Here is a 24,713-nt window from a genome sequence, read left to right on the forward strand (position 1 = left end):
GGTCTGGGAATCGACATGAACAGAAAGGAATCGCCTCCGTCGCCCGAGCGCCCGTTCCTCCCTCTTCCTCCCTATCTCCTCTCTCCCTTATCGCTACAGTGCCACTCAAATGAAAGGGGAAACCCACGCCCAAAATTCAATAAGGACAAAAACCGGAAGAGGCAGAGAGGAGGGGCGCAGAGCGGTAACGGGCTGGGACAAAAAAACGGGACCCGACAGAAAAAACAAGCCCGAAGACCATACAGCCCAGCGCGAATCTCCACGCGACAGCGGACGGCCGACGATTTGAATGTTGGTGAATTGAATAACAGTCAACTGTTAAATAGCCAATCCGATTACAAATGACCAGCGGCACCGTTGTCACTTATCAAGAGGTAAACTGGGCTGAGTGCATAGGTATATAAAATATTATGAAAATCCTGGATGGGCCATGGCCCGGTTCTGCTTCAATGAACCTCCGCCCTGATTCTAGAGGTTCCCAACCGGTTTTTTCTAGCTTTGGGAACCTTCTTCTAGAAGGTTCGTTGAACGGGTTTCACTATTTCTTTTTGGTTTTCATGGTTTCTTTTCTATTTTATATTTTCAGTTTCTTTTTTATCTTTCTTTTTCTTTCCCTTTTTTCTTTTCCTTTTCAGTTTATTTTTTATTTTCCAACTTTATTTTTATTTATTTTAAAAAATCATGTTTCAAAAATTATTCAGAATTTTATTTAAAAGTTCGTGCTTTTGAAAAACAATAATTTTTAGAAAATTATCATGTTTTCAAAAAATTGATAAGAAATTCAAAAAATCGCATTTTTTAAAAAAATATGGGATTTCAAAATATGTACTTGTTTTTCAGAAATTGTTTGGAATGTTTTTGTTCAATTTTTTTACAACTTTTCTAATAATTTTCTCATTTAGAGAATTTTGTTCACAATTTTAAAAAATGTTCGCGTTTCATTTTTTTAGTAGTTTCAAAATATGGTCCAGTTTCAAAAATTGTTCACAAATTTCAAATAATATTCCTATTTTCAAAAAATTTGGGGTGTCAAAATATTCTTGTATTTCCAACTTTGTTTTGGAATTTGGAAAAAAAACTCCCACTTAAGAAATAGTATATCATTTAAAAAAGTTCCTTTCAAAATACATTGTTCATCATTTTCAAAAAAGTTCCTGTTTTCAAAATTATTCGTAATTTGAAAAACAAAATCACATTTTCAGGAAATGTTTTGATTTTTCTCGAACGTGTCTTCATATGTGAACGGGGCTTTGAGTTCTTATAATATTTGTGCTACCTACCATAAGTTACACCCGTCTGGTCTTGTGGCATGCCGCGGTCAACTCGAACCCGAGGTCATGGGCTCGAATCCTCGCGATCGCTCTACTTTTACATCTCTTTTTAGTGATGCTCATGTGGTCTGCTGATGGGCCGGCCCAGGTAAGGCACCTGTGTGGATCGCTACAACTATTTGCCGCAGAATGCGACAAATAGGAGCTCCACCTCAGTGAGTACCTAACAGACACTTAATGTGATATCGGGGTTCCAGAGCTAGTCTTGCGTCTAATTGTCCATACATCCGTAGCATGGGTCGCCGGCCACCACATCTTGTCCCAACTTTCTCTCAAAAATGAAATTGTCTCAATTTTGTCTCAAAAAAATATTATGTGCCAACTTGTAAGTGAACCTGACCCCGACTACACACACACCACCATAAGATCGTTATTTTTTTTACCGTGATGTTGTTTTTCGGGAAACCTGTTTTTAACTGGGTTATATGGTTCAGTTTCATCCGCTTATGTCTTTCCTTGATTTGCTTTTTATTTCTTTTCTTTTCCGCTTCTTCATTCCTATTTGTTTTTCACAATCTTATTTCTATTTCATTTTGTTCATTCTAAAATTTTCATATTTATGTTTTCCTCTTTCCGTTTTTTCTCTTGTTTGTTATTATTTTTCCATCGTGTATTGAAAAATGGTTCGTCGTGTATTTCAAAAGTGTTCATGGTATATTCAATAATGTTCATCGTATCTGTTCAGAAAGTGTTCATCATATATTGGCAAATGTTTGTTGGATATTTTTTTTTAAATTAGTGTGTATTACAAAGATGCTCACCGTGTATTTAAAAATTTGACAATGCAATATGAAATCTTTGGTAGTTTGCTATGTACTTTTCATGGTGTATTAAAAATCTTCATTGGGTATTTAAAAAGTGTTCATTGTGTATTAAAAAATGCTTGGCCATATTACCTGAAATCCCCCGACGCGGCACGGTCCAACCTCCGTTGCTTCCCATGCCGGGCGGGGATCATGTGCTGCTATGTGGCGGTGGTAGTCGGGGTCCGTGCGGGATGGGGCACATGTCGTGCTCCTGGTGGTGGCTGCTAGTGTGATTTGGGGCTGCCCGCTCCCTTTCTCGTTGGTGGTCGCATTTAGTTCAGCGATTATCTCCGTCAAATGTTTGATTTGAGAGAATTTCTCCTTCCGATCTGACAGTGGAAGCACCGGTTGAAGGCTCGTACTGGTAAGGTTGCGGGATGCATCTGGAAGGCTTCCTGTGGGATTTGGTGGCACTCACTCCGACCAGTTTGCCTTCGATGGTGAGACGCAATTTGTTGATGGTGCCTTGACGTAGAAGGTATGGTTGTGTAGCGGCGGTGGTGGGATTTCTAGTCCAACACATGTAGTTGCTGGGATCATGGAAAGATGATAGTAACAACACATGATTGACTTTAATTTGATGGTGCTTCTCGAGTATCAAGTCTTGAGCTCCAGGGTGAAAATCCTAGGTGTGACCCAAGGTTGTTATAGTTGTCAATGACAATGTGTTTGCATAGTGGCCTTGTTGGAGACATTGCTTTGATTTGTTTAGACTTGTTCTTCATGATGAAAACCTAGAAAATATGACTTTTGGTGGTTGGATCTGATGACAACGGAGCTTGAGCGTCCATTCCTTTTTGAAGGTGTTGTTGTTAAAGAGCTCGATTGTCCTTGCGATGTCAAGTAGTAGTTGATGAGGATATGGTCGTTGATGTACTGATCGTTGTTTTGATCGCTCCAGGGTTTATCATTTTTTTCTCGTTCAGGCATAGCTTTGATCTTGTATGACTTCGCCATTTGTCTGCATGTTTATTTGTGTGTGCATTGATCTTGAATGTGTGTATCTTTGTTATGCAAAGGCCGAATGTGTACTCATTGTGTTTGTATCAACTTGATGTTTTATTTTGAGTCAATAAAATCTACCATCCGATCGAAACAAAAATAACATATTTGAAAGGGTCGGTTTATGCTCTAATCAAACATACAATTAGGCGGTTACAATGAATCAATTGGATGATTTCTCTAGAAATCATCCGCCTAGCCAGCCGCCCGATCTAGTGCCGCTGGCCGTTCGATCGCAACAACACAATTCCACCCCACGTCTTCCTCCTCTGATTCCATTCCACCAGAGCAATTCAACACCCGTCATGACACACGCGTTGTACGACCTCACGGCACCGTAGCCGTCGGCGAGCGCTGCAATGCAGCGCCAAGAACCGTCGACGACCGATGCATCGCCGCTGGCACTCCATTGCAGCCCCAGGCAGCGCTTCGGGAGCACCACTCCATAGCAACACCAAGCACAGCAAAAACTTCAACGTAGCACCGACGACATCTCCGGCGAAGCTGCATTGCAGCTCTGACGGCACAGCCTCCTCCTGTGTGCTGTGTTGCAACACCGACGGCGAGCAGCCCAGCCTCCTCATGCGTGCTGCATTGCAGCACCAGAGGCAAGCAACATCGTCCTCCGGCCTTCGTGCTGCGTTGCAGCACCGGCGATGACGATGCGAGTGGGTCGCGTTGCCTCTTCCTGCTCGCAACAATGGTGGTGTGTCATGATGAGGATCAACAGCTGGTGGCCCCGACGCCCCTCACTCGTGGCAATATCAACTAATTGCGGCGGGATGCAGGAGGCGGTGGTCAACGTCGTCTCTCCCGATTCGCAGCAGCGTTGGCTGGTGGTCGGCGTTGCCATGGAAGCCATCTCCTGTCGACTGTGAAGAACGAAAAGCACAACTTGCTACTACTCCTAAGAGCAACTCTAGCAGACCTCTTATAACGCGTTTACAGTTGGCGGAAAACGCGTTTTACTGGCTGGCGCGGCGGCGGGGCGGGACGGTGGCGGGTGGCTGCGGGATTTTGTGGGTCGGGGCAATATAAGGGGTCTGCTAGAGTTGCTCTAATAGAGTTAGACACCTTTTGTTGTTATGTCGTGTACAGAGTCGCAGGCTTGAGCTGTCAGCTTGTAGGCCTGATGAGTGCCACCGATTGCTAAAGGTGTCTAACTCCATTACTTGAATTTTGATCTCTTGCAGATTAACTTAAGCCAGCCTTATCCAAGTTGTCAGATTAGGGATGCTTCTTAATTCTGTACACGGCAAGTGATCTAACTTGGCCAAAAGCATCAGAAGTCGACACTGCACTTCAAGCCGGATAAGCTCATCTGGCCGCTCTTTTTGTACCAGTTGAGATAATATCTCATCCAACGTATGTTCTAGTCTATACTCTAGGATATCCCCGATTTCCTATGCAACTGTGAGCCTGATTCCAACGCCAATTCTTGTAGCTTCCTAACGACCTATCGGTTAGCGCATGGGCATGAGCATCATCTACACACCGTTTGCTCATTTTCAGTGGATATGGTAGAAACTAGGCGACAAGGATGATGGTGCCTTCCTTATCCATCAACCATCAAAGCCCCCAATAATGCTTATCGTCACCATGCTCGGTTGATGCAACGGAACATCACAGCTTTTATGGGCCTTTCCTCTCAGCAACGCCGATCTTCTTCCGAACAAACTTCGCCCACGCATGCTGAGCCGCATGAGTGTGACCTGCCAACAGAAACCCTTCTCAAAGCGATCAAGCTTACCCAGCACATAGATTCAAAGTTCTCATTACAAGGTTGTCAAAATCACAATCCAAACTAACTCCTCTGATTCTACGATTTTCGTTCATAAAATATACTTTTCGACATTCCTGGTAGCGAAAATTCTACGATTTGATTCAGAATCCGATCCTGGTAGTGAAGATCTTGCCATCAAAACTCCAATCCTATTGAGAATCACACAACCTTGTCATTAGGCCTCAGTAGCCACATTTTTCCGCCTCCGACAATCTCAGAGAAAGAACAATCTCAGAGAAAGAAAAGAGAGTAACTAGAATTCATGGAGATGGTCGGTCATGAAGGATCTGGGGAGGCATCATCCCATTGTTCATTAAAGCAAGGATTACCATGATGAGCAACGACTGGTTGCAGCAACACGATCACAATAGAGCTTCGGCAGGTTTACAAAAACTAAAACCTTAGCCTGCGACTCTGCCTCTCGAACTCAATACAACACACAACAAAAGAGGAAAATCTGTACAGAAATGGCCGGGTTCGGCCTGGTCTCGAGTTACTATCTTCCGGAGGGGATCAGCGAGCCATTCTCAGATCCCAGAGTGAGCGGCTGCGTCGCGGCCGCGGGCAATGGCATCCATGGGCCGCCAATGGAGGCAGCTTCCATCTGGATAGCCTCGGCGATCGGCACCAGCGTCGGCTTCTCGTTGTAGGTGAATTCCAGGTCCCTGTTTGCCGCCAGAGCCAAGAGCTCCGCCTCCTCGAGCCCCCGCGCCGGGCCGAGGCTGCACCTGTCCGGCGAGTGCTTTGCGAGGGCGTCCTTGAACTTCTTGATCTGTAATCAGAACGAATTGCAGCAAGCATGTCAGCATTCATCTTAAACGTGTCTGAAGAACATATTTTTGTAGTGGACAAAAGAAGAAACATAATCAGTGAGGCTTACGGTTGCATTTGTGCAGCTGAAGCTGCTGACCCTGCCCTGGGCTCCCCTGTACAACCTGAAGAAAGGGAGGACGTGGACATGGAGGCTGTAGCACATGGACTTGTGCTTCTCGTAGTTGACTTGCAGGAACAGCACGTCCGGATTCCGCTCAGCGAACTGCGCAATCTGCACATCGGAACAACCGAATTCGCTTGAGTATACGTTGCAGTTTCAGAATCAGATTGCCGGAACGGAACAGGGGGTTTCGGCCAAGAACTTCTACCTTGGGGTGGAGAGCGCGGCAGCCACCGCAGCCGGGGGAGAAGAAGTCGACGACGACGAGCTTGTCGCCGGCGTTGAGCAGGGAGTCGGCGAGGTCTTGCGCGGACTCGACCTCCCTCATATTGGGGTGCGTCACCTTCTCCCACCACCTCATGGCCTTGCCAATCGTCAGGTTCCCGTTCATCTGCAGCCAACAACCAGCTCTAATTTAGTCCGCGTCCAGCGCCGCAGCATTGTATTCCCCACCAGCTAAAAACCAAAACTAAAACTAAAAAATGTAACAAATAGAAATTTCGGCCCACAGAAAAGATAAAATGGAACTGAAATCTCAAGATCTCGTCTCGAAAATCTCGAACAGTAAACAAGAACGCGGATTGGAACGAAGGGACCGACCTGTCCAGCAGCCGCCGCCACTTGGAGGCCCCGGCGCAGGGGCCTGTCCGCCAGCGCCACCCTCCCGGCGGGGAAGGAGCTCTTGGCGCGGTACCCGGCGCCCATCGGCAAAGACTCCGCGAGCGCCGCCGCGGCGCCCAAGTCCCCGCACGGCGCCGCCACGCTGCCGCTGCCGCCGCCGCATAGCGCGCTGGCCATGGCTGCCGAGCAGAAGGAAGAGCAGGAAGAGGGAGCACGAGCACAGAGAGAGAGGGGGGGTCTCGGGGGAGAAGAGAGGCGGGGAGCGCGAGTCAAGGGCAATGGCGGATGGGGAGATGCGGCGAGGGAGAAAAGGTCGCCGCCCCTTTTAACGAAGCGAGGAAAAGCGAAAAAAGGCACACGCTTTTTTTTACCGTCTTCGCCCCGAACGGCTTTCACGTGGGGTGAATTCGTGTCGTCCGTCGGATCAGGCATCGGACGGCGGGATGGCGGCCACGAGGTGGGGGCGGTTGGGGCAGGCCGTTTGTGCCGGTGTAAAAGGTGCGGTGGAGTGGATATGTTTTGGATAAGATTAGGGCCGCGCCTCCTCACGAGGAGGTTAAAGCGCCACGTGTGAAGGGTGTTCAAGGTCAGGGTGTCTGTCAACGTCGGGCCACACGAGGAAAAGGGCGTGGGTCGCATGGCCCACCCGTCTGCTGGAGCATGGTAAAAATGGAGAGAACTCAAGCAGTTGGCCGGTTACCACAGCTCCTCTACAGCAGATCTTGCAGTTGCCGCGGGGTAAACTGGTAACTGGATAAAAGTCAGATTTTTTGCGCATGTTGTATATTCTCTGTATAATCCAGTCATGGCTGTTTTCAACTCGTAACCATACATATTTTTGTAACTGTATTCTTTGCTAGAATACGCATAAGCATGCATGTCATTGCATTAGAGAAGAGGAAGTAAAAAACCCGGATACAACGTCTTTTAGCCATTACAACAATAATCAGTAGAATTAGCAGCCACACCCCGCACGTGTACTACAATACATGCAACACGTAGATCAAGCTCGTGCCAATAGCAATGATGCAAAACACGGAGCAACCAAGCCGTGTCACAATCAACGCCGAAGACCTGTATAACATGACCAAGACCTAAGGACAACACAAACCAAACCCTTACCCATTGCGCTAAGAGAAAGTCAATAGGTGGATGGCAGGGCTTGGGTAGACCTAGAGAGTGAGAGCATCAACTATGTTGTATATTGCGCCTCAGAGGCCCACGCCCCAGAACAGTAGCCAACACCGACTCGTGCCGTACCATCAGGGGTCCTCGAGCCACAAGACGACGCTTCCAAGGAGAAAACAACGCCATGACGTTGTCATCGCTTGGTGTGGAGGTCGGACCAAGGGTTTTCCTCGAGCACAAGGGGGAGGAGTCGGATTGCGGTCAAGGCAACACTTTCATGGAGGGAACAGCACCCACGGGCGTTGCCGTTGTCAGGCTCGGACGCAAGTGTAATTTCTCGCCGGTTCGTGTAGACGGTCTAGAAATATTTTACGTTAGCTCCGTCTCATGGGAATCAAAGAAGACAGGAGCGAAATTTCCATTGGCTATATTAGTTTACTATAGAATACTATTGTACCACCTCGGAGTACTTCTAGTGTGTCGGTGCACTCATTTCGCGATTCGGTCCATGCGTCGACCGTGGAATGATCATGCGTCGAACGTACGATTTGCCATTTAGGCGAGTCAAAATGCACGTTTCGCTTCCACCAAACGTCTACGGTCGTTGATTCCTCCATCACAGACCACGATCACGATCAGATAACAGTAATTACCCGGATACGGCTGCTATCGCCGGTGCAGACAGCCGCGCTTCTTGCCAGCGCTCCGTTTATTCCGCCATCCAGACCAGGCTCGTCAACAGCCATGGGGGTGGCGTGCTTCCCCAGTAATTACCAGCCGCGATTCTCGCCGCTATCTTTCTTTTCGGTGACTGAATCGGCCGCAAGTTTCAGATCAGTCAGAAATAGAAAAATGAACCCGCCGTTGAAGCGTGTGGCGGGGCTCCGTTCGGCGGCACACAGGAAACCGTAGGCGCCAACGGAAAACCCCACGGATAACGGAGGTTCGCTAGGTGCTACGTGACCCATGCACGTGAGGTACGCAGGACCGAAGGAAACACAGCTACTCCCTCCGTCTGAAAATACTTGTCATCAAAATGAATAAAAAGAGATGTATCTAGATGTATTTTAGTTTTAGATACATCCTTTTTTGTCCATTTTGATGACAAGTATTTTCGGACGGAGGGAGTACTACTGTTGCTGTTGTACTAGCGGCATGGAGGAGCCAGAAGCAGCGGCGGTGCATCGCATCCGCATCTATCCGTGCCGGGAGGAGCCCCACATGGACGTGGAATCATGGTTCCTCTCCTCTCTCTCCTCGTCAGCAACAGGTAGGCGGATCACGTACCAAACCGGGGGGCGCGGCACCCAGAAACCGACCCGACGGACAAAGTACAGAGTACACAAGTACAGACAGGGCAGCGATAATTTCTTTTTTTTATTTTTTTTTAATATATTCATCTTCAATCATAGCAGTACAACGAATATCAAAAATAATAAGAATTACATCCAGATTCGTAGACCACCTAGCGACGACTACAAGGACTGAAGCGAGCCGAAGGCGCGCCGCCGCCATCGCCCTTCCATCGCCGGAGTCGGGCACAACTTGTTGTAGTTGACAGTCGGGAAGTCGTCGTGCTAACGCCCCGTAGGACCAGCGCACCAGAACAACAACCGCTGCAGATGAAGAATAACGTAGATCAAAAGGATCCAACCCGAAGACACACGAATATAGAGGAACAACGACGAGATCCGAGCAAATTCAGTAAAGATAGATCCGCCGGAGACACACCTCCACACGCCCACCAACGGTGCTAGACGCATCGCCGGAACGGGGACTAGGCGGGGAGACCTTTATTCCATCTTCAGGGAGCAGCTGCCGTCTCGTCTTCATGTGTGGGACACAAACCCTAGCAAAACTGAAAGAAATAACTAGAATCTGAGCCCTCCCGCCGGCCCTTGCCGAGATCCACCGCACCCCCATGGCCCTAGGGCCACCGAAGAGGAGGCGGACCTGCGGCGGCGCCGGCGGAAGGCAGAAACTCTAGCTTTTTTGTGGAGAAGGAGGAGGCGGCGACGAGAAAAAGATAGAAAGTTAGGGCAGAGAGAATTTCACTTGTAGGTTAGGCGAATTTACATTTCTATAAAACAGTTCTCATAATACATAGGTGAAAACCATGAGGATCAAAATTGAGAAATCACCTGGCTGATACAAGCGTGTTCGTCGACCGTCTTCTATGAGCGATATGTGTCATGTCGGTCCCACACGTGTCATCCTCATCCCTCCCCAAAAGCATCGACCGTACCCGCATTATCTTCATCTCCTCTACTCCCTCTCATACCCTCTCCCCCTTCATCTCTCCTTCGGATCGAGTGTACGCGCCTTGGCGTCACAACTCCGGTGTGCTCCAGGTGGTGTGCTATAAGGGGCCAGGGCATGGTGCTTCAATACCTTTTCCCATGCCTCAAGATTAAGCATACACGCGACCTCTTGATCGAGACATGAGAATGAGGCATGGAGCCGATCAACGCCTCCGCTGCAAAGCTGCCCGCCCTCTCCCCTCCTCATCCTTCTCACGAGGCATCGCAGGCCGCGACTCACTGCTGAGATGTTGGCATGCTCGGTGTCAACCTGTTACAAATGTCCACATGTGGTTGGACAAGATGACACGGTCACGTATCGACAAGCGCAAAATGGCCTATGTTGCAAATGGCGAGCGCAACATGGCATATGCTGCATACCAGCACGGTCACACTCAATGGTTGATCAGATGACTTTGTAGCGCGCAAATCCATCGACTTTGTAAGGCGGTAGATCTTTTCGTCGCGTCGTCAACACGCAACTCGTCCATCAAAAGTATATGGAAAACATCTAAAAATCATGCTAGGAGTGTGTCTTTGGTTTTCCACCCGCTGTCCTAGTTAACAATATGGTCTCTGTGGTAGTGACAATGTCCCCTAATAGGAAAAATGTCTCCCACAGTCAATCCCCTTTGGATTGTGCGCCAAGCATTATCGGAGGACGTGTGGTGGTATGTCTTCGTCGGATCTTGCGGGATTCAATCGGTGATGGTCTTCGGTGGATCTGTTTAGATCCAGTCTTCGGTCATATGTCTACAGGTTTAATCTATGCATCTTCCTCGGTATCAATTGTTGTTCTGGTGGGTTTGTCCTGTCAGGCCTTATATGACGACTTCCCAACTATCTACAAGAAGGTTTTTCCCGGCTCCGGCGAGGAAGAGGCGATTACGGAGGCATGCCTTCGACGCGCTCCAATGTTTATAGTAGTCGCTAGGTGATCCACAAACCTAATTGTAATTTTTGTTAGTTTTAATGTTCTTTGTATTATCACAACAGATGATGAATAAATTGAAATTTTCTCTCGTAAAGAAAAACAATAGATTTTTAGTACTACCCGTAAGAAAAATAATACTCACTAGAATTCTACTCCGTCGTAAGCATGAACTTTTCTTGCATGGAGTAGTAGTATTGATGTGTCGGTGCACTCAATTTCACGATTCGGTCGATGAGTTGACTGTCTGATGTCTACTACACAACCTTCTTCTTGTAAACGTTGTTGGGCCTCCAAATGCAGAGGTTTGTAGGACAGTAGCAAATTTCCCTCAAGTGGATGACCTAAGGTTTATCAATCCGTAGGAGGCGTAGGATGAAGATGGTCTCTCTCAAGCAACCCTGCAACCAAATAAAAAAGAGTCTCTTGTGTCCCCAACACACCCAATACAATGGTAAATTGTATAGGTGCACTAGTTCGGCGAAGAGATGGTGATACAAGTGCAATATGGATGGTATATAAAGGTATTTGTAATCTGAAATTATAAAAACAGCAAGGTAACTAATGATAAAAGTGAGCGTAAACGGTATTGCAATGCGTTGAAACAAGGCCTAGGGTTCATACTTTCACTAGTGTAAGTCCTCTCAACAATAATAGTATGATTGGATCACATAACTATCCCTCAACATGCAACAAAGAGTCACTCCAAAGTCACTAATAGCGGAGAACGAACGAAGAGATTATGGTAGGGTACGAAACCACCTCAAAGTTATTCTTTCCAATCAATCCATTGGGCTATTCCTATAAGTGTCACAAACAGCCCTAGAGTTCGTACTAGAATAACACCTTAAGACACAAATCAACCAAAACCCTAATGTCACCTAGATACTCCAATGTCACCTTAAGTATCCGTGGGTATGATTATACGATATGCATCACACAATCTCAGATTCATCTATTCAACCAACACATAGAACCTCAAAGAGTGCCCCAAAGTTTCTACCAGAGAATCACAACTAAAACATGTGCCAACCCCTATGCATAGGTTCATGGGCGGAACCCGCAAGTTGATCACCAAAACATACATCAAGTGAATCACGTGATATCCCATTGTTACCACAGATACGCACGGCAAGACATACATCAAGTGTTCTCAAATCTTTAAAGACTCAATCCGATAAGATAACTTCGAAGGGAAAACTCAACCCATTACAAGAGAGTAGAGGGGGAGAAGAAACATAAGATCCAACTATAATAGCAAAGCTCGCGATACATCAAGATCGTGCCAAATCAAGAACACGAGAGAGAGAGAGAGAGAGAGAGAGAGAGAGAGAGATCAAACACATAGCTACTGGTACATACCCTCAGCCCCGAGGGAGAACTACTCCCTCCTCGTCATGGAGAGCACCGGGATGATGAAGATGGCCACCAGAGAAGGATTGCCCCCTCCGGCAGGGTGCCGGAACGGGTCTAGATTGGCTTTCGGTGGCTACGGAGGCTTCTGGCGGTGGAACTCCCGATCTAATGTGCTCATGGATATTTTTAGGGTATATGGAGATATATAGGCGGAAGAAGTACGTCAGGGGGGGCACGAGGGTGAGGGCGCGCCCAGGGGGTGGGCTCGCCCCCCTGCCTCGTGACCTCCTCGCAGATCCCCCGACGTGCACTCCAAGTCTTCTGGGCTTCTTTCCTTCCAAAAATGAGTTCCGTGAAGTTTCAGATCAATTGGACTCCGTTTGATTTTCCTTTTCTTCGAAACCCTAAAACAGGGTAAAAACAGAAAGTGGCACTAGGCTCTGGGTTAATAGGTTAGTCCCAAAACTGATATAAAAGTGTATAATAAAGCCCATAAACATTCAAAACCGTAAATAATATAGCATGGAGCAATCAAAAATTATAGATACGTTGGAGACGTATCAGCATCCCCAAGCTTAATTCCTGCTCGTCCTCGAGTAGATAAATGATAAAAACAGAATTTTTGATGCGGAGTGCTACTTGGCATAATTTCAATGTAATTCTTCTTAATTGTGGTATGAATATTCAGATCCATAAGATTCAAGACAAAAGTTTAATTTTGACATAAAAATAATAATACTTCAAGCATACTAACTAAGCAATTATGTCTTCTCAAAATAACATGGCCAAAGAAAGTTCATCCCTACAAAATCATATAGTTAAGTCATGCTCCATTTTCGTCACACAAGAATGCTCTCATCATGCACAACCTAGATGACAAGCCAAGTAATTGTTTCATACTTTAGTAATCTCAAACCTATAAACTTTCACGCAATACATGAGCGTGAGCCATGGGTATAGCACTATGGGTGGAATAGAATATAATGATGGGGTTATGTGGAGAAGACAAAAATGAGAAAATCTCACACCAACGAGGCTAATCAATGGGCTATGGAGATGCCCATCGATTGATGTTAATGCAAGGAGTAGGGATTGCCATGAAACGGATGCACTAGAGCTATAAATGTAAGAAAGCTCAACAAAAGAAACTAAGTGAGTGTGCATCCAACTTGCTTGCTCACGAAGACCTAGGGCACTTGAGGAGGCCCATTGTTGGAATATACAAGCCAAGTTCTATAATGAAAAATTCCCATTAGTATATGAAAGTGACAAAATACGAGACTCTTTATCATGAAGATTTTGAAGGACAAGTGTGGAAAAAGGATAGTAGCATTGCCCCTTTTTATTTATTTTCTTTTTTTGGGGGCCTTCTTTTTTTTCTTTGGCCTTCCCTTTTTTGGGACAATGCTTTATTGAATGATGATCATCACACTTCTATTTATTTACAACTCAATGATTACAACTCGATACTAGAACAAAGTATGACTCTATATGGATGCCTCCGGCGGTGTACCGGGATATGCAATGAATCAAGAGTGATAAGTATGAAAGAATTATGAACGGTGGCTTTGCCACAAATATTATGTCAACTACATGATCATGCTAGCAATATGACAATGATGAATGTGTCATGATAAACTGGATGGTGGAAAGTTGCATGGCAATATATCTCGGAATGGCTATGGAAATGCCATAATAGGTAGGTATGGTGGCTGTTTTGAGGAAGATATAAGGAGGTTTATGTGTGACAGAGCGTATCATATCACGGGGTTTGGATGCACCGGCGAAGTTTGCGCCAACTCTCAATGTGAGAAAGGGCAATGCACGGTACCAAAGAGGCTAGTAAGGATGGAAGGGTGAGAGTGCGTATAATCCATGGACTCAACATTAGTCATAAAGAACTCACATACTTATTGCAAAAATCTACAAGTCATCAAAAACCTCGGCACTACGCGCATGCTCCTAGGGGGATAGATTGGTAGGAAAAGACCATCGCTCGTCCCCGACCGCCACTCATAAGGAAGATAATCAAATAACACCTCATGTTTCAAATTTGTTACATAACGTTTACCATACGTCCATGCTACGGGACTTGCAAACTTCAACACAAGTATTTATCAATTTCACAACTACTCAACTAGCATGACTTTGATATTATTACCCCCATATCTCAAAACAATCATCAAGCATCAAACTTCTTTTAGTATTCAGTACACTCATAAGAAAGTTTTATTATATCCATCTTGGATGCCTAGCATATTAGGATTTAAAGAAAATTACCATGCTATTTAAGACTCTAAAAATAATCTAAGTGAAGCATGAGAGTTCATCTATTTCTTCAAAATAAAACTACCACCATGCTCTAAAAGATATAAGTGAAGCACTAGAGCATCGACAAACTACTCCGAAAGATATAGGTGAAGATCAATGAGTAGTTGAATAATTATGCAACCATGTGAAGACTCTCTAACATTTAATAATTTCATATCTTGGTATTCTATTCAAACAGCAAGCAAAGCAAAATAAAATTACATTCTAAGAATGGCAAACATCATGTGAAGAAGCAAAAACTTAGGATCAACCGAAACTAACCGATAGTTGTTGAAGAAGAAAGGTGGGATGCCAACCGGGGGATCCCCAAGCTTAGATGCTTGAGACTTCTTGAAATATTATCTTGGGATGACTTGGGCATCCCCAATATTGAACTTTTGTGTCTCCTTAATTCCTCTCATATCACGGTCTCCCTAAATCTCAGAAGCTTCATCCACACAAAACTCAACAAGGACTCGTGAGATAAGTTAGTATAAACCATTGCAAAAACCTTATCATACTTTACTGTAGCAAATCACTAAAATTATTATTCAACATTGCATACTAAATGCCTCTGCATATTTAATAGTCCTATCCTCAAATATAATCATTAAAGAAGCAAACATATGCAAACAATGCAAACATAACAGCAATCTGCCTAAACAGGATAGTCTGTAAAGAATGCAGCAACATCCATACTTCCCTAAATCCAAAAATTATGAAAGAAAATTCCCATTGTATTAAATTTATCATATCTTAATATGCAAAAGGTTTCAACATTTTATCACATTCTTAATTTTCTAGGGAATTATTGCAACAGCGGTAAACTTTCTGTTTTCAAACAACAACATGTGAACTTGTAACATAGGCATAGTAAGGGCTATCAATGCCACTTTTATTTAAATAAAATATGCAAAAAATTGTTCTAAATAACATAAAGCAAATTCTAACAAAATAAATTGATGCTCCAAGCAAAACACATATCATGTGGAGAATAAAAATATAGCTCCAAGTAAAGTTACCGATGAACGAAGACGAAGGAGGGGATGCCTTCCGGGGCATCCCCAAGCTTAGGCTCTTGGTTGTCCTTGAATATTACCTTGGGGTGCCTTTGGCATCCCCAAGCTTAGGCTCTTGCCACTCCTTATTCCATATTCCATCGAATCCTTACCCAAAACTTGAAAACTTCACAACACAAAACTTAACAGAAAACTCGTAAGCTTCGTTAGTATAAGAAAACAAAAGACCACTTCAAGGTACTGTAATGAACTCATTATTTACTTATATTGGTGTTAAACCTACTGTATTCCAACTTCTCTATGGTTTACAAACTATTTTACTATCCATAGATTCATCAAACTAAGCAAACAACACATCGAAAACAGAATCTGTCAAAAACAGAACAGTCTGTAGTAATCTAGATCAAACGTATACTTCTGGAACCCAAAAAATCCTAAAATAAATTGCTGGACCTGAGGAATTTATCTATTAATCATCTGAAAAAAGAATTAACTAAATAACACTCTCCAAATAAAAATGGCAGCAATTCTCGTGAGCGCTAAAGTTTCTGTTTTTTACAACATGATCAACAAGACTTTCCCCAAGTCTTTCCAAAGGTTCTACTTGACACAAACACTAATTAAAAGTATAAAACCACATCTAAACAGGGGCTATATGAATTATTTATTACTAAACAGGAACAAAAATCAAGGAACTAAAATAAAATTGGGTTGCCTCCCAACAAGCGCTATCGTTTAACGCCCCTAGCTAGGCATAATGATTTCAATGATGCTCACATCAGACATAAGAACTGAAACATAAAGAGAGCATCATGAAGCATATGACAAGCACATTTAAGTCTAACCCTCTTCCTATGCATAGGGATTTTATGAGCAAACAACTTATGGGAACAAGAATCAACTTGCATAGGAAGGTAAAACAAGCATAACTTCAAAATTTTAAGCACATAGAGAGGAAACTTGATATTATTACAATTTCTACAAGCATATATTCCTCCCTCATAATAATTTTTAGTAGCATCATGAATGAATTCAACAATATAACCAGCACCTAAAGTATTCTTTTCATGATCTGCAAGCATAGAAATTTTATTACTCTCCACATAAGCAAAATTCTTCTCATTCGGGATAGTGGGAGTATCATAAGAGACTTGGATACTATAAATTGTTTCCACATTAAAAGAGTAATGTTCAGAAAAGGGGTAACCATAATCATGACAAGTTTTATAAATATAATCCTCACTACTTTTTATAGCATATGTATCATCACAATAATCATCATAAGTAGGAGGCATGTTATTATCATTATAAATTTGCTCATCAAAACTTGGGGGACAAAAAATATCATCTTCATCAAACATAGCTTCCCCAAGCTTGTGGCTTTGCATATCATTAGCATCGTGGATATTCAAGGAATTCATACTAACAACATTGCAATCATGCTCATCATTCAAATATTTAGTGCCAAACATTTTATAGATTTCTTCTTCTAGCACTTGAGCACAATTATCCTTGCCATCATACTCACGAAAGATATTTAAAAAGGTGAAGCGTATGAGACAAACTCAATTCCATTTTTTGTAATTTTTTTATAAACTAAACTAGTGATAAAACAAGAAACTAAAAGACTCGTTTGCAAGATCTAAAGATATACCTTCAAGCACTCACCTCCCCGGCAACGGCGCCAGAAAAGAGCTTGATGTCTACTACAGAACCTTCTTCTTATAGACGTTGTTGGGCCTCCAAGTGCAGAGGTTTGTAGGACAGTAGCAAATTTCCCTCAAGTGGATGACCTAAGGTTTGTCAATCCGTAGGAGGCATATGATGAAGATGGTATCTCTCAAGCAACCCTGCAACCAAATAACAAAGAGTCTCTTGTGTCCCCAACACACCCAATACAATGGTAAATTGTATAGGTGCACTAGTTCGGCGAAGAGATGGTGATACAAGTACAATATGGATGGTAGATAAAGGTATTTGTAATCTGAACTTATAAAAACAACAAGGTAACTAATGATAAAAGTGAGCGTAAACGGTATTGCAATGCGTTGAAACAAGGCCTAGGGTTCATACTTTCACTAGTGTAAGTCCTCTCAACAATAATAGTATGATTGGATCACATAACTATCCCTCAACATGCAACAAAGAGTCACTCCAAAGTCACTAATAGCGGAGAACGAACGAAGAGATTATGGTAGGGTACGAAACCACCTCAAAGTTATTCTTTCCAATCAATCCATTGGATTATTCCTATAAGTGTCACAAACAACCCTAGAGTTCGTACTAGAATAACACCTTAAGACACAAATCAACCAAAACCCTAATGTCACCTAGATACTCCAATGTCACCTCAAGTATCCGTGGGTATGATTATACGATATGCATCACACAATCTCAGATTCATCTATTCAACCAACACATAGAACCTCAAAGAGTGCCCCAAAGTTTCTACCGGAGAATCACGACGAAAACATGTGCCAACCCCTATGCATAGGTTCATGGGCGGAACCCGCAAGTTGATCACCAAAACATACATCAAGTGAATCACGTGATATCCCATTGTCACCACAGATACGCACGGCAAGACATACATCAAGTGTTCTCAAATCTTTAAAGACTCAATCCGATAAGATAACTTCGAAGGGGAAACTCAATCCATTACAAGAGAGTAGAGGGGGAGAAGAAACATAAGATCCAACTATAATAGCAAAGCTCGCGATACATCAAGATCGTGCCAAATTAAGAACACGAGAGAGAGAGAGAGAGATCAAACACATAGCTACTGGTACATACCCTCAGCCCCGAGGGAGAACTACTCCCTCCTCGTCATGGAGAGCACCGGAATGATGAAGATGGCCACCGGAGAAGGATTGCCCCCTCCGGCAGGGTGCCGGAACGGGTCTAGATTGGCTTTCGGTGGCTACGGAGGCTTCTGGCGGCGGAACTCCCGATCTAATGTGCTCCTGGATGTTTTTAGGGTATATGGAGATATATAGGTGGAAGAAGTACGTCAGGGGGGCACGAGGGTGGAGGGCGCGCCCAGGGGGGTGGGCGCGCCCCCCTGCCTCGTGACCTCCTCACAGATCCCCCGACGTGCACTCCAAGTCTTCTGGGCTTCTTTCCTTCCAAAAATGAGTTCCGTAAAGTTTCAGGTCAATTGGACTCCGTTTGATTTTCCTTTTCTTCGAAACCCTAAAACAGGGTAAAAACAGAAACTGGCACTGGGCTCTGGGTTAATAGGTTAGTCCCAAAAATGATATAAAAGTGTATAATAAAGCTCATAAACATTTAAAACCGTAAATAATATAGCATGGAGCAATAAAAAAATTATAGATACGTTGGAGACGTATCACTGTCTGTCCTAAACATCAACTCTTCTTGCATGGAATGATCATACTTCATCCGATTCATAATGTAACGCCTATAAATTTTTTTAAAGCCAAACATTACAAACTTTGACCATATCTATAAAGAAAAATAGGTAGAATACCAAATGCGCATCATTGGATACATCATGAGTTATATTGTCATAATGTACATATTTGATAGTGTAGATGTGAACAGTTTTCTCTATAACCATGATCAAAGTTGGTAAAGTTTGACTTTCAGAAAAATCTATACGCACTATATTATGGAATGGAGGGAGTACATCAAAACATACGTTTTACTATTTATACGACTCAAAATGCACATTTACCTTGCCACGTACTGCTAGCTAAACATCGGCGATGATTTTTTTTTTTGAATACGCACAAGTGTGCTAACTATATATTAAAGAAGAGGGTGAGGTGAAGAGCCCTCCGTATTAACGTTACATCTTATATGTACATCAATTCCACCGAATGATTACTCTAACTTGACACGCTCACATGCGCGCCAAAGCACCAAAGAAAGCACTCACCTTCCCTTTTAGAAGCCTCGCTTGCTTCCACACTCTACCTTCAACCTCTAGCCCATGCATTACAAAGTTTAGCGATGATGTCGCCCCATTGAAGATAAGCAACTTCAAAGTCTGCAATGACTGCCTCGTCCAGATTAAGAGCAACTGCGGCATGACACTAATATGCCTCCCACCTTCATAATAATCTTCAATATGGGTTGATGATCTTTACAACAAAGTTAAAGTCGCTTGCTTGAGGATAGGTTATGAGCATGACACTAATATGCAACCTCGACGAGGTTTTCTTCACAGTGGTGTGTATGAGATATCTTGTATGTGCCTGATCATCGGGTTGTAATGGTTTTAGTCGCTTTTTCATTAATTAATCAGACAACACCCTTTTTCTTATTATTACTCGATTGGCTCCTATCATATAATTCCTAAGGTGGATTTGGCAATTCATCACAACATATCTCAAAGAACTAATAATACTTCAAAAGTACATTTTAGAAAAAAGTTATTTTTGATACAATGTTGGAATGGAATAAGACCCCTAAAAATGATTAAAATCAAACAGGAATAGACGAATAGCTAAATGTAAATTAGTATAGGAGGTTAGTGTGTCCTTTGTTTATTTTTCATGGCTTTTAAAAGAAAGAACTGCATGGCAACGGCAGTACGAAGAACATGAGAAATAATTTTATTTTATTTTCAGGAAGCCGTCGCTGCCTCACCTTTTTAAACACTACACAAACCCTAAGCAAACTAAGAAAAATACATAAAAACAAAGCATAAGCCCTCCATCTGACAAGGGTCGGGATCCACCGCGTCTTCATGGGCCTAAGACCACAGGAGACGAGGCGTATCGACGGCGGCCCCGGCGGGACACGGAGAAGCCTTAAACTCATGGGAGGCTTTCTTTTTTTCCATTGTTATCTCCGGATAACTGTAGATTCTACTCCGTAGTACTGTATAGCTTACTAGTGTGTCGGTGCACTCATTTCGCGTTTCGGTCCATGCGTCGATTGTCTTTCTTTGACCAGCCTATCTTCCGTGCAATGATCATGCACTGAATGTATCGCCCTTTACGCTAGTAGTCAAAATGCACGTTTACTCGAACCGCCTCTCTTCCTTTCCTTTTATCAGACGGCAAATCCTCGAACGTCCACGACCCCACGACGATTGCTCCGTCCGGATTAAGCTCGTCAACTGTTATGGGGTGGCGTGGCTCGAGGATCCGCTAAGAGTCAGCTTAATTACTTGGACATGGCTGCTACCGCCAGTACCGACAGCCGCGGTTCTTGCCACTGCCGGAGATAATAAAAACAATAAAAATCACTATCTTTCTTTCCAGTAACTGAAACGGCCGGCCAGAATCAGAAAAATACTAAAAAATAGCCCGCCGGCGAAGCCTGTGGCGGGGTTCCGTTCGGCGGCACACAGGCAACGAAGGCGCCAACGGAAAACTCCACGGATAATAACTGAGATTAAACCCTACTGTTTAGGAGCTACGTGGGGCATGCACGTGAGCTACCCACAACCAAACGAAACGCAGGCGCTGCTGCTGGTGTGCTAGCGGCATGGAGGAGGCAGCGGCGGTGCATCGCATCCGAATCCATGACCACGAGGCGGTGGGGGAGCCCCACATGCGTGGCGCCGCGGGAGAGATACAGATACGGAATCATGGACTGGTAGCGGTATCTCTCCATGGTTCCTTCCTCTCTCCTCGTCAGCGACAGGTAGGCGGATCACATCCGAAAGCAGGGGGCGCGGCACCCAGAGACCGACCCGACGATCCACTACGGACAAGTACACAGTACGCCGGGACAGACAGGGCAGGCGGGCAGCTGTAGCCGCGCTGGTCCTGACTCGGACGCCAGTCACGAACGCGCGGGGCAATGCGTTCGCTGGCCTTTTTCCTCGAACCAGGCCTACCGCGGGTACTGCTAGTACTGGGGTGGTGGCTTGCGAGAATCAGAGCCCGCATGTACGTACACGACGTACTCCCTCCGGTTCGCATATAAGATTTGGCTGAAGTCAACCTAATAAAGTTTGACCAACTTTATAGAAAAAAGTATCAACATTCATAATCTAAAATCAATATCAATAGATGTGTCATGACTTAAAGTTTTATATTATATAACTTTACTTCGTTAGGATTGAAGAATTGCAGCAATTCTTCCTGGATAGACTCGATTCTCCCGTCGAGAGTTTCTTTGAAAGTCTTACCTAAACTCTTCCGACTGAATATGAGAAAGCCTATAAAATAACGAGCTATTATCATTTCTTCATTATAGATTGAGATCTTCTTCGGACTTGATGCACAAATAGATGGAATAGCAGCAAATAGCATATTTTTATCCTTCATATCCATAGAAAGAAATTTCCTCATCTCCAGGTAACTCCATCTTTTTCAGCTCTGCTCGCTCACTTTTGAAAGGAAAGAAGACTGAGATAGGGGTTGTCCTTGGTTTTTCCAAGGAAAGCCTGATTTAGCATGTAACGTGAACATGAGCGGACACCCACACAATCTCGATTTGAAGAAAAAGTACCATACCATTGTCATTTTTAGGGCTAAAAAGAATGGGTCATCTTTGTCAATTGATAACCGAGTGAGAGAAGACAATCACGTTCTTAAAGCGGCCGGTTCGCCGGATTCACAACCTTCCCCTATTGGTCGGCTGCCCGTGAAACACATAGGCTCCTATCGCATTTATCGATCGAGAATGGTCTCATCACAGAAACACTTTCTATATGTTATTTCGAGATTCGAAGAAGCAAGCAAGTTTATAGGGCATATAGTTGTTTTTTTGTAGGGCGAGCCAAGATCTTATCTTACTTGCAGGTCGTATAAATGAAATGATTGGAAAAATCGTATAGAATTTGGAGGTGCATAGTGTCTTACGGGGCTGGCTCACAATACAACAATTATCGCTACCGATTCCAGATAGAATGTTGATACCGGTGAAAAAACACTTCTTTCTATGTATAGGGCAGTGAACTAAAAAATAAAGTGTCCTTTCTCGATACATAACATTGTATAAGTCAACCCAAGTCACTTATTCATCTCCGGGTATCCGGTAAGGTACTTTTGGAACACCAATGGGCATATTAGATTAATATTATTATATTATAGTAAGAAAACTACACTTTAATATTGAGAAACAGTAAAATTGAGCGAGCTATGCCTCCTCTCAGTGTTTTGGCTTCGTCCGCCGTCCGATCGTGACCTCAACCAACCAGATCTCTGCCATCGTCCCACAACGCCAGCTTGGGATTTTCCAATCTCCTGAACGAGTTCTAGATAGGCAGTCCACGTGACAGGGCTGCTGCTCCGTAGAACGATCTAGACGCCTGCTAGTGAATTGGGCTAACATGTGCGGATGTTCTATGGGCTTCTTTCTCATATTTATCTTCTCTTCTTGGCGTCTATTAATTGGCTCGGCATCCTAAAAAAAAAGGCTCGGCGACGGAGCTCGGCTTTCTCCCTCCCGTAACCGCAGCTGGTTGTGCGTGCTTTCCTTCCGTCGCAGGTGTGCGCCGCAGCAGCGCCTCCCCTCCCTCTTCACCCAAATTCATGGCTGCCATGCTAGCCTACCGCCGTTGGCCCACCACCCGCGCCCTGCCCCGCCCCCCGCCACCTGCATATTGACCCATGGATCTTGAAAGACGCCCAGAAATTGATCGACAGGGCACTTGACTTCTAGATCCAATCTTTCGTCGGAAAAGAGCTGCAAGTCCTACTCTACCGATGGAACCCGCGGCCGGCGGCCACCAATGGTTAGATGGTCATCAACTCAACCATCCTTGATTCTGAACACTGATGGACCGCAGGAGCGACCCTCCTCCCATCCTTGATGCTCGAGAACTGAAGCCGTTGATCTATTGTGCAATGCCTTTTAATTCTTCGTTCTCAGGTTGATGTATCGGAAAGCAATATTTTGAACTTTTTCCGTGGATCAGTCTCCATGATGCTTGTGAATCCCCTGGCGTGCACCGACCTCATTTTGCAGGAGGTTGAAGTGTTTTAGCACCGATTATGGTACCCAAAGTCTTGAATTCTAAGCTATTCAGAGCCAACTTTATTAGTGTCATGTTGTGTAAGTTTCTAATGTTGCTTCATGTACAGTTGATAATCAAGCAAATCCTAATCATTTACATTATGCGAGCTTGATATGTAGCAATAATACATCTACATCCACATGATTATTTGACTTATATTTGTTAAGGTTGATACTTTTGGAACATCCATAACTCCATTCGCTGTTTTTTTCTAAAAGCAACCCACAAAGATGTACTTTTGGTCGTATGGTCTGATTTGCATTTATTTCAGGTACTCAGCTCACCCTTTGTTGTTACATGGGTACAACCTCTATAATTACATGTGAGAAGATCCTTGGGAGAAACCCGGGAATCAGTACTGAAATAGCTAGCATGTGATTCTGGAGTTCAGGTTGACTTCAAAGAAATAGTATGTAATTTATTTTATCTCCTGTTTGCTTGAAATCATCGTGGGTATGAGATTTGATTCCGGTTGTGCGAGATTTCTGCCTAAATTGGGCCATCTGGGCACTACACAAGGTGAGTGCCCATGTACGTCATTGCTTTGGAATGTCTTGAACAGTGTCAAGTACACGACACCTCTGTGGAGAATTCCATAGATGACATGGAATTGACAAATGTATCTATTTATTCCTAGAAAGACTTGATAAGGCCGCATCATAATGCCCACCTGTGTTGTAGAAAAGAAAGAGGTTGTTGGTCGTGAGATCACCATGTCTCGCCTATATTTAGAGCCATCAAAGCCGTTCAATTTTTTTGGATGTTTCTATTGTTTAGATTTTTATAGATAAATTTATTATATGTCGTCTTTTTTAAAATTTATTATATGTTGTCAATATAGGCGGGCGCGGCAAAGCGCGCCTTTATGTTCTAGTATAAACATAAGAATGGAAGAGAAAGAAAGAACCTGAGAAGAGCTTAGTTGGAACTCTTTATCGATCATAGGGGCTATGCTCCCCTCTCTCTGTCTCAGTCCCAGCCAACGGCATAGCAACACCTACTCTTCCTTCTGATGCAACCTTCCTGGATCCATAATTTGGCTTCCTCGTTTATTGATTGCTTGCAATCGCCACAACACCATTGAGTGAGCGTCATAGAATCCTCAAGGCGTGAAGTAGAAGTTCTTCGAACCTTGATTGTGTGTGTTCGTGCCCACTCCAATAGAGCATTTAGCCCTGTGAGCTTTGACTACGAAAGCTACCTATGTCAATCAGTATAGCCACTAGAGGGATTGGAACAAGTATATTCCT

The 24,713-nt window shown here is 44.0% G+C and overlaps 1 protein-coding gene across 1 annotated transcript; it reads right to left on the reverse strand.

The window, feature by feature from the left end:
- Positions 1–5,193: 5,193 nt before the first annotated feature.
- LOC119353235 (thioredoxin-like 1-1, chloroplastic) lies at positions 5,194–6,750 on the reverse strand. Its single transcript, XM_037619829.1, has 4 exons — positions 6,457–6,750; positions 6,065–6,247; positions 5,803–5,967; positions 5,194–5,694 (listed from the first exon to the last, which is right to left on the reverse strand). The coding sequence occupies exons 1-4, from the start codon at positions 6,652–6,654 to the stop codon at positions 5,419–5,421; spliced, it is 822 nt and encodes a 273-aa protein (XP_037475726.1). The 5' UTR covers positions 6,655–6,750; the 3' UTR covers positions 5,194–5,418.
- Between the last annotated feature and the right edge of the window lie 17,963 nt (positions 6,751–24,713).

Source organism: Triticum dicoccoides, chromosome 2A (assembly GCF_002162155.2).
Source record: "Triticum dicoccoides isolate Atlit2015 ecotype Zavitan chromosome 2A, WEW_v2.0, whole genome shotgun sequence".
Lineage (NCBI taxonomy): Eukaryota > Viridiplantae > Streptophyta > Magnoliopsida > Poales > Poaceae > Triticum > Triticum dicoccoides.

Excerpts from the sequence above, each read along its gene's own strand:
- LOC119353235 (XM_037619829.1), bottom strand. The coding sequence starts at position 6,654 with ATGGCCAGCGCGCTATGCGGCGGCGGCAGCGGCAGCGTGGCGGCGCCG. Across the intron at positions 6,248-6,456 it reads TGGCGGCGGCTGCTGGACAG|ATGAACGGGAACCTGACGAT; the intron begins GTCGGTCCCTTC and ends TGTTGGCTGCAG. Across the intron at positions 5,695-5,802 it reads TCAGCTGCACAAATGCAACC|ATCAAGAAGTTCAAGGACGC; the intron begins GTAAGCCTCACT and ends TTCTGATTACAG.